The sequence below is a fragment of the Mya arenaria genome, chromosome 6 (assembly GCF_026914265.1).
Source record: "Mya arenaria isolate MELC-2E11 chromosome 6, ASM2691426v1".
Lineage (NCBI taxonomy): Eukaryota > Metazoa > Mollusca > Bivalvia > Myida > Myidae > Mya > Mya arenaria.
Window position 1 is genome coordinate 68,305,697 of NC_069127.1, and position 11,289 is coordinate 68,316,985.

Genomic DNA, 11,289 nt, shown 5'->3' on the forward strand with positions numbered 1-11,289 from the left:
TCATGAAATTGACTTTGAAAAAGATTCAATCGGTCAGGCAGCCCTCTGTGTTGGTCCTGGCTCGGAATTTTGTATAAAAACACCACCACAGTTACCATGCAAAATAAAATGGAAAACAGTCGGTTTTGTATCTACTATAGTAGAGTATGAATGTATATATACATCTTAAATACTTGAAGGCTCTTCGAAAATTATGATATATTTTTAATCAAATAGAGTTGCAAGTAGTTTTTGGAATTTTTTGTAGTCCTTATCCCCGTGAAAATATGCCTACTAGATCATGGTTAGGATTCACCCTTTGTTATATGCTTTCTCGTTGTTTATCAGTGAAATAAAAATAATATTCCTGTTTTTTTAAACAGCGAAAATTATTAAATATCAATTTGATATTTTTCACTTTTTTGAACTTTAATTCCATTCTCTCATTCAATTCAAACATCAGCCCGCACATGCCTTGGACACAATATCAATGATGTCATTTCCGAAATGACGTTACGTGCGTTACTGTACGTGAATTATGTGGTACATCTTAGTTGGGAGTAAGAGTGCTCCAATTAACGTTTGAGGAGAGTAGTTTATGTAGGAATATCAAGTTTCTAATAATAACATTTGAGAATATGTTGAACAAGTTAATCATTGATTCACACATATAATATCTTTATCTTATATTTTCTTCCTCATTTCTTAGTTATTAAACATATAACTCCATCATATATTGCAAATCATTGATTACATATTAAACAGTGCACATAATAGCTGCGAAACCAGCACGCAGAGTCTTTGAAATATTTTTTTTTTATTTATAATAAATAAGAACACAATAATGAAATAATCGCAGATACAGAATGTTCGTTATTTACGTTGTTCTGACGCTGGCTCTAGTGGAAGTGAACGGATATGGTGTACGGGAAATGTCCATGGTGGACGTCCGATTCGCAGAGATAAACCAGGAGTTGTCAGAGCCTATAGATTCGCTCTTTGAGAACTTCAAACACGAATATGGTAAGACATAAATCATGAATATTCTCTATACGGCTTGTTTAAAATAGAGGTTTTCACGTTTTGATTGAACTGTGTGTGTATACCACATGATAAATTACGTAATAAATTCTACATAGGAAGGCAACATTTTGCTTCGAATGAAGACTTTAAACAAAGAATTTTTATCAAACAAAATTTATCACATGGTGTATACACACTGTTAAGCGCATCATATAATTACATTTATAACTATGAATGCATTTTGGTGGCATTTATTACTAGTGCTACTGTATCTTATATTTTTATGGTAAGGTATATTTGAAGCATTAAAATACTATTTTAAATCCTTCGCCATGGTATTCAATGCGAAATTCTGTTGTTGTTTTTCAAACTAGGTTAATTGAGTATGAGGTCCTAAATTGAAAACATTTTCCCTTTTATTTCACTTTCGTATGAATTATTTTCATTATGTTAGAAGTTTTAACAGGCAAACAGTATTGTAAGATATCAATAAAGAGAAACACTGCACTTTAAACTATGGCGTTTTTATCAGGCAAGAAGTAGTGTTAGATATCAATAAAGAGAAACACTGCATTTTAAACTATGTCATTTTTATCAGGCAACAAGTAGTGTTAGATATCAATAAAGAGAAACATTGCATTTTAAACTATGGCGTTTTATCAGACAAGAAGTAGTGTTAGATATCAATAAAGAGAAACACTGCATTTTAAACTATGTCATTTTTATCAGGCAAGAAGTAGTGTTAGATATCAATAAAGAGAAACATTGCATTTTAAACTATGGCATTTTTATCAGGCAAGAAGTAGTGTTAGATATCAACAAATAGAAACACTACATTTTAAACTATGTCATTTTTATCAGGCAAGAAGTAGTGTTAGATATCAATAAAGAGAAACATTGCATTTTAACCTATGGCGTTTTTATCAGGCAAGAAGTAGTGTTAGATATCAATAAAGAGAAACACTGCATTTTAAACTATGTCATTTTTATCAGGCAAGCAGTACGCTAACGCTTCCGAGGAGTCACAGCGACGTACGATATTCGCAGGTAATGTTGAATACGTCAACGCCCACAACGACCTGTACCTGTCTGGAAAGACGTCATATTACATGGGCGTCAACCAGTTCTCTGATATGGTAGATAACATATGTTTTTAGTTAACGATCATAATAGATAAAGATGTAAAGTAGTGAAATAAGTTAGTTTGCTATACGTGTTTTTCTAGACTACCATCTACTAAAGGCTATAATAGAAAAAAAAGAGTGATGCCTAATATCAAGTTTTAAATTCAACCTCGTATTTTAAACAGATGGTAGAAATTCCAGTTTAATCTAATTGTATTTAAATTGTATATACTTCAATACTGGCCCATTTCACCGGTTTTAAAGGTGCTCGTTCACAGGTTTTGTTGGCAACGATGTTTTAAACATCGTTGAAAATGAGTTACTTTTCTTACTTTTATAAATGAACACCTAATAGCAACTGGCAGAGAATCGTTTGAACATATTGTTGTAAATTGAAGCCATTAATCATTCAATCTCTAGCTGCGTTACAAACGTTTTTCGGAAAAAAAATAAGCATTTTCTGCAATATTTTCAAATAAATGTTATCACAAGTTTTTTGGGGAACTGTTTTATCAAACACTTAAACAAACGATTTCTTCACATTTCCCCCAAAATAGACATATGAAGAATGGAAGTCAATTTTCACAAGTCAGCAAATTGATGACGCCACAACCAGAAATGACTCTATCTACCTGACGCCGGATAATTTTGAGGCCCCTCCCAGTGTTAACTGGGTGACAAAAGGATATGTTACACCAGTGAAGAACCAGGTAATGTTTCAGTCAAGTATCAATCATACGAGGACAGTTCGCAAAGTTCACTCACAGGCTTTGTATTTTTAAATATCATTGTAGTTATGTAATGTTTATATGGATTCTCAGAGTCAACAATTTCAGATCATTTAAAAACAGCTTATGTATATATGACCATGATCGTATTCTTGTAAACGTTGCTAAGGAAATCAAGGGTATGGACTACGGAGCACCTTGAAAATGTGTTGTGTTATAAATTATTTGAAACAAAGTGTGCATGATATTAATTTCATACTAAGCAAAAAACACATAAGGCAATGTCAGCCTTCGAAAGCGATCATAAGCGATATAAGAATGTTATGGGGTTCTCATGGGCGAAAATAGCGACGTTATAAAATTTAATACACCATTCACATCATTTTCACATCAGATTGGAATGTGCAAATGGTTTCTCCAAATTAGGTATAATTGTCATTGAATTACTTGCACCACACATGGAGAGGGGGGCACCCTGTCACCCCCCCCCCCCCCCAACCGTCAAGTTTACCATTTATTTCAAATTAGGAGAATAAAAGTAATGAAATATGCCCAAAATGCACTATTTCTGACAAAAAATAGTTAAAATTGTCTTGAGGGCGTACCCCTCTACACCCGCCAACACTAACAAAATATATTTTGGTTCTGAGGAAGGGGTGCAAGTCAAAAGGTTACACCCCTAACTTACGCCCCCACTAACGTCGAATCCTGGACCCGCCCCTTTGCATAACGTTTTCAGTTATTGGCCTTATGAAGCACTTAGCAGGTGGTGATGTACAGGCCATTTTGACTTAAATTTTCAGGGAAGCTGTGGATCATGCTGGGCGTTCAGTGCGGTAAGTTAGCGGAGTATTTCTTTCAGAACTTTCTCGTATTTACCAAATATCACATCTAAGTAGATTCGCAAGCCTGACTGCGTATGTATAAGTTTAAACTGCGTGAAGAGTTCGCACCACTTTCATATACATACATATAGTTTTCTATTGCCATATGCTCTCATATGTTCTCGCCATCCAAAAGCTCTGCCGTGACAAAGCTATTTAAAGTACGACACAATGTGGATAACATAGGGTGTGGAGTAATGAGGGAACCGCTTGTATATACGACGTTTGTACGACATCCAGAAAATGTTTTAAGAGAATCGGTGCGTCGTGGTCGAAAAATACTCTGTAGTATTTCATGCATCAGTTTCAAATATCAAATCCAAACATTTTATTTATCATTTTAACAATTGTCTGGCAAAAACTGGTATAGATTTAACTTTATATCAAGGGATGGAGCCACGAGTTTTATTAGTGTATGACCGCATTTTTTTTCGACGAGTAGCCACCAAAAATAAGACTTACTTTTGGTGTTTAAGAGGTAAAATATTTCAGAAAAGCGCGCCAAATTGAATTCGTATTTTACATAATTTCGGAAATGAAATCGTTGAAATTGTGCCCCAGCCATGTGCGCGATGACCTTGATTTGGACGTGACAACGAGCTAAAATTTTAAAACAGTGAAAACTATACCAAATGATATTTTCACTGTTTAAAAAAGTAAAATATCAATTTTATTTCACTTATAAATGTCAACAAACCACTGCACTAAAACATATATTAAATATATATCATACGTTATCGTACTGTACCGTACCGAAATCGCGATACATCGCACCATATCGTAAACACTCGTAATCTTTATCCGTGCAAACCTCCAAAGCTCACGCATTTCGGTAGTAATGTCCAATAAATTCGAAGGATTATCGTACTTATATCGAAGTTATTCGTGAAAGTATCATTTCTTCAGCATGAAACTATCGAAGCTGTTTGTTGAACAAGAAACACCGTAAACACAATCTTACCAATCTGCTTAGACAACTCGTGATCTTTTGCGTCTATATTTGGAGACGAGTTTTACTTCGCCGTATATCGTGTCATGTCGGGTAAATGTCAGTACTGTATGACAGGCGTGTTCTACATCACCACAGCCACTCACAGAGACTTGAATGTATCATGCAGATCCCAGCAGCTTCCCCTGGCTTACTTTAAATAGTTGCCTGTGACCTCAGCTGGGTAAAATCGGTATTGATCCTGAAAATGAAAAAAATACAACATTTTATGGGCTGCTGACACAATACAACTATTAATCATGATTTGTCCACGATATTTTAACTTTCTATAAAATAAAAAAAAAAACACTAGGGTTATAACCGCTAGGGTAATGACGTGATAAGCAGCCCATAAAATGTTGTATTTTTTCATTATTAAACTGTGAAATCATTTGATGTTCACCCTGATTGGCGAGGCATTATTTATATCATATATTTATATACCAATTTCAGTTAATCGAAATATCACCTATAATAACGATTAACGTATCTTTATATCACTTATTTCTTGCAGACTGGTGCCATTGAAGGCCAACACTTCCGCAAGTATCATAGACTGGTTTCTCTGAGCGAGCAACAGCTGCTGGATTGTTCTGGTTACGGTTGTCAAGGAGGGTGGCCAAACAAGGCAATGTTTTACGTCAGGTCCGCCGGAGGGATTGAGGCGAAGCAAGCGTACCCTTATAGGGTGGGTCGTCCATTTTAAAATCAAATTTAAGGCGTAGTTTTACCATATCCGTTTATAATTGTATCAATCTTCTATCATTCAGGTCGAGTAAATTTCAATATTTAAATGCGCAAATTCGCTTATGCACTTAAATAAACACACGCACATGTCGACGTTTTAACGACTAATTATTTATTCTACACGAATAGTCGTAATAAAAAAACAGGTAAGATAGAAACTCTAATTCCATGTCCAGGCACAATCGGGGCCATGTCTCTTCAACAAATCCATGGCGGTTGCCCACGTACATGGGGTGCTGCGGGTCATGGGTAATGAGCGGGACCTGATGGATGCTGTGGCCTCCAAGGGGCCAATTTCCGTCTGCATCGCTGTAAACGAGAAGTTCAGGCATTACAGGGGCGGTATGATTGGTTATTATTTCGTAAATACTCTTTTACTATAGTTTGTTTTCTTAGATCTTAGGTCACCCTTCCTAATCATTTTGGTTATTAGGTTACCCACGTTCTTATACGTTTGGGTTAGAGGGTAGCTTCGCTATGTTTCTTTTTTGCACCACCCCTCTCTCCCTCTCCCACAGCATCCCTTTAATTTATGTTTATGATTTATATTCGAAAACATTTTTCCAGATAATTCCCCTATTATTCCAAACAAAAAATAATCAAAGCATTATAAATGAAATATCAGTATGTCGTATGTAAGCGTATAACTGGTTTGCAGGTATTTTCTACGACACCTCGTGCAGCACGGCAAGGGATGGACACGCGGCGTTGGTCGTAGGGTACGGCTCGAAGCCAAGGGAATACTGGCTCGTGAAAAACTCATGGGGAACCCGCTGGGGCGAACATGGGTACATCCGGATGGCCCGCAACAAGGGAAACATGTGCCGAATCGCTAGTGACGCCGTATTTCCCACGATGTAGACTCTCAATTAAAGTGAAACCCTACGGCCATCTCCGGTGAAGCTCAGACGTCAGACTGTTTTCAGAAATGATTTAAGGAAAATAGCCAAAATGTTACCATTGCCCTTTAAGCGTTGCTTTTCATGTAGAGTATAATGTCATCGTTTTTTATATAGAAAAAACTTTATTTAATTATACATTAATGATATCAATGTTCGTGTTTTAGTTCAAATTTAATTTCATTTATATTTTTGGCATCAGGATAAATGAAAAATTACAATAAGATTTGTTTGTTTATGAAAGGTCTATCGCTGAGAATTTATTTTACATATAACTTTACGGTTATGCAAAACAATACATTAATGGCAAACCTGTGTATTTATTGATCTATCCGGTGAATACAAAGTAAGACAGAGAAACTAATTCTTGACCTTTCTGAACAATTTCTTTACTACAGCTGCTCACATTTTGTATGCAACCGGACGTAGCGGTCCTTAAGCAAGATCGTTCAAATTATGGCACTGGTGTAAAAAATGGCCCTGCCCCAAGGGTGTCAGGTTTTCTATATACTTAAAATATACCTATGATTTGGTATTTGGTTTTATAATCTGATAAGTGGCCCTTTACCAAAACTGTTCCAATTATGAACCTGGGAATAAATCTTTCCCTGCCCCTGGGTCCCAGGTTTTCTATATACTTAAATAAATAAAGCTTTGAACATATTCTTCTCAAAAACAGCAAGGCCAAAACTTCTGATAATTGGTATGTACATGTAAACTCATGAAGTGGCTATTTACCAAGATTGTTCAAATCCTGTCCGTGTGGGTTCTTGGTTTTTAATACTGATATAGTTATATCTTTTAAAATCGTCTTCACTGAAACCGCCAGGCGTCTACCCATGATATTTGTTATGTAGCCTCATGAAGTGGTGCTTAACCAACATTGTTCAAATTATGTCCCTTTGGCCAAACTGGCCCCACACCTGGGGATTCCTGATTTTCTATGATATTGTGCTTAATTAATAGTAAAATATTTCAATATCTTCTCAGATACCGAAAGGCTCGGCCCAGACAATTGCTATTTTGTATATCGCCTCCTAGTAGTGTGTAATTACATACATCCATATCACTTAATGACTTCCTTAGAAACTAGTGACTTCCTTAGCAACCACTGACTTTCTTATCACTAACAATACTTACTAGCATCTAAAGATTTCCTTAGCAACCAATGATTTCTTTAGCAACAACATTATTCTTTCGCAAACATCAACCTCCTAATCATTCAATGGTTTCCTTAGCAACAAAATACTTTATTATCAACCAATTACTAGACAACCAATGTTTCTTTAGCAATTAATGACTTCCTCCGCAATCATGCTCTTGATTCACAACCAAATACCTTCTTAGCAACCAATGTATTCCATAGTTACCGATTACCTCTAAGCAACCAATGACTTTCTTGGCTACCATTTACTTACTAAGTCACTTATTTATTCTTAAGCAACCTAATGACTGCCTTAGCAACCGATGACTTTCTTAGCAACCACTTTCTTTCTCAGCGACTACTTACACCCATAGCAACCAATGACTTACTTCTTAGCAACCATTGACCCCATGGCAACCATTGAATTACTTAGTGGCCACTTACTTCTTAAGCAACCAATACCTTCCTAAGCAACCAATGACTTTCTTAGCAAACATTTACTTCCCTATCGATAACTTACATCTATAGCAACCAATGACTACCTGATCAACCATAATTTCCCAGGTATCTATGACTCCCTTGTTACAAATGACAACCTAAGCAACTACATTCATTCATACTAGCCAATCACTTCCTTAGCCACATATAGCTTGCCTAGCAACCAAAGACTTCCTTAACATGACCTCCTTACCAATTATCTTCATTCATAGCAACCACTGACTTAGTTTATAACAGGCATTTGTCAATGTCAAGCTATCGAGGATTTTAGTTTCAACACAATAGTTTGTTTTCTTTTTACTCCACAAACCATCGACCGCCAGTATAATCAAGGCATTGCCGATTTCAGCATTATCAGTCGATTATATGACTGTGTTTTGAGATCTGTAAACTAACGCACTAGCAACATGATACATAATTTATAATGCTCATTGTTTGGACATATACTGTATCTACTTTTGGTATCAGACGTCAAACCCCCTCCTTTACGAGGCTTTTGCCATTGTCGCACGCATTTTCGGCGCTTCTGCCATAAAAGGTTCACCTGTTCAAACTAGCTCATTTAACAGTGCTCCTGTGTGGTGTAATCCATTTATGATGTGTTTTCCAATGCTTATCACACAGTTGTCAACTTACCCTATATGTAGCCTTAGTCCATCAGTGCTTTCAGCACTTTGATTGTTTAAGCAATGAGTGTATCCCTCCAAACAGTTTTGGTACGAAGGATTTTGGGCTACTTTAGGTGGTATTCCGGATGCCCAGGTTCATGAGGTTGGGAAGACATGATTCAACTAATCAAGAAAACTGGTTTCCTACGTCGAATCTACAAACCGCCTCGAATCATGTACAAGGGCGTAAATAGGGCCTTAAAAACTTGTAGGCCCGATGATTCTATGTGAGTTTGGGGACTTTAATATGCAAATTACACACACTTAATTATACTTGCAATGCAATGATTACAATAAAACCAAGCAATACACCCTACACGTACTTTAAATAAACACTAAACTTGCTGTGGTTAAAATAAAACAAAATTGTAAATTGTTTAAAGTGTTACTAGTTTTTATTGCATTTTTGGGTTATTCAAATTGAGTCACTTTTCAAAAAGGCCTACAATGCCTATATGTAGTTACGCCACTGAATTGTATATTATAATACTGGAAAAGCAAATATAACTTATATGGTAGTTCATTTTGAACAATTTATAATTGTACACGTCGGTACAGTTCGACAACTTTATTACTGCATTTGGTATAACAACGGTAATTACTGTATAGAGGTTAAGTGCGACCCATTTTCAGTTAATTGGCATCATAACGGAACACGCGTTGGACCATTTACAATGCATAACACAATGCTACGGAATCCTATTAGGGCCATCGTGTCTTCGCCCCTTGAAATTGCCAAAGAATATAAAACGCGAAGTTTTCTCGTTAAATCCCCGCATGGTGTTTTCGATCAATTTATTCAGTAAGTATTATGAGGTCACTCCTAAAAATGCATGAGAAAGACGCTAGATTTTATACAATATCGCAATCCATTTCTGCAGATTTCACGATGCAGTGTCAGTGTATAAAAACCTCTATCTGATTTGGTCCGGAGGGGGGGGGGGGGGGGGGGGGGGGGGGGGGTGCGGAGCGAAGCAGCATGTATATAAACTTCAAACCTCGGGTGCTGTTTTGCTATTGAAAGAAACACCACAATGTAAAGAAAGATGCGCCGAAACAAAAATTAAATCCCGCGTCTTTAACATGCATTATGATGTGTTAACTCATATGATTTTCTGCATAATATGATCGAAAAATATGCGTGTATGTACAATGAAACTGTCGCGATGGCTCTAGCAGAGTCGCTTTGGTACAATGGGGTGGCTTCAAAAAAACTCCAGCGTGTACGCTATCATAACGGGCCTACACATTTATGAAAATCATCATAAGCTACCTACACACCAAGTTTCATCAATATCTATCAATGCTAACTAAAGTTATTGAACAGAAACCAATGTTTGACGCCCGCCCGCCCGCCCAACGACAACCTCATTCTAATAACCCGGTTTTCGTTGAAAACCTGGTTAAAAAACAACGTTAAAGTATGTAATATGTTCATATTAGTCTCGCTACGCGTTAAATATCGCTCATTATTGTAAGCCAAGATATAATAATTACAATATACATGTATTGGGGCGTTTATGCTTTAAAACTAAAGCACACAACACCTATTTATACACATTTTATTACATCTCTTTATTTATGGAAATAACGACACAATTGTACTTCAAATAGTATGACTTGGGTATAATGTTTATACATCCTTGCTATTGGCTCACCTTTGGCAGCGTGCGGACTCGATACGCTTTTGTCAGATCATCTCCAAACTTGGACAATACCTGTACAAACAGAACATCGGGATTCGATCACTCATGGAAGAGTTCTATCCCTTGAATTGCTTAAATAACCTATACTTTATATTCGAGATTTTGCCCGTTGGACAGTATGTGCTTAAGCAGACTGTATCGGCCAAGTTCGATAACTAGCCATGTAGCTCCCAATCACTGTTAAAGCATATCCTAACCTTCACTGTACTTCATTACGCTGTGCCCAGAACGTAATGTCATGGAGCGTCACGTCGTGAAACGAGTATGGTGGATCTGATTGTAATGCACCAGTCATTTGTAACCCCCCCCCCCCCCCAGGTCCGGGGAATAGCGGGGACTTTGACTTTTTGTCCAGCCAAGCCCGGCCAAAGTCTCCGCCCTGCGGGGACAATCTGCTGGTAAAACCCCCGCCAAATGCCCCCGCACGCAAGGGACCCTAGATAAGGCCAATTTCCCGCTAAATTTGGCGTGAAGACAAAACCACCTGAAAAGTAAAAACACGGCCCATTTCCCCGGCTACCCCCGGACCTGGGGGGGGGGGGGGCAGTGGTTACAATTGACTGGTGCATAATGATATTGTGTCACCCTAGTTACTTCAGAGTCAAGCACCTTTAATTGCTGAAATTACAAACTTATAAAAAATATTCTGTTTTCGACGGGCGAATCTTGTGGCAGTTTCTTTTTAAATAAAATCCTTTCAAATGATCAAAAAAAGGTAACACCACTGTGACTGGGCGTTCAAAACTCACCTTATTGTACCTCGAATACCTTAAAAGTTAAACGTGTAAGCTGGGCCCAATAGCCATTTTTTTCCTACTCCCAGGCGTCAGTGAGTTTTATTCTATAAGGCTATCGTAATATTTTTTTGCGACAACGTTTATTGATACGGCTTATTCTTCCA

General features: G+C 37.1%; 1 protein-coding gene across 1 annotated transcript; it reads left to right on the plus strand.

Moving 5' to 3' along the window:
• The first annotated feature begins 788 nt into the window (after positions 1–788).
• Positions 789–6,597, plus strand: LOC128239092 (procathepsin L-like). Its single transcript, XM_052955555.1, has 7 exons — positions 789–1,002; positions 1,996–2,138; positions 2,684–2,836; positions 3,658–3,690; positions 5,241–5,414; positions 5,650–5,815; positions 6,132–6,597. The coding sequence occupies exons 1-7, from the start codon at positions 846–848 to the stop codon at positions 6,332–6,334; spliced, it is 1,029 nt and encodes a 342-aa protein (XP_052811515.1). The 5' UTR covers positions 789–845; the 3' UTR covers positions 6,335–6,597.
• Positions 6,598–11,289: the final 4,692 nt, after the last annotated feature.

Coding starts and splice junctions, on each gene's coding strand:
- LOC128239092 (XM_052955555.1), top strand. CDS start 846: ATGTTCGTTATTTACGTTGTTCTGACGCTGGCTCTAGTGGAAGTGAAC. Junction 2,139..2,683: donor TCAACCAGTTCTCTGATATG/GTAGATAACATA, acceptor CCCCCAAAATAG/ACATATGAAGAATGGAAGTC. Junction 5,415..5,649: donor AGCAAGCGTACCCTTATAGG/GTGGGTCGTCCA, acceptor TTCCATGTCCAG/GCACAATCGGGGCCATGTCT.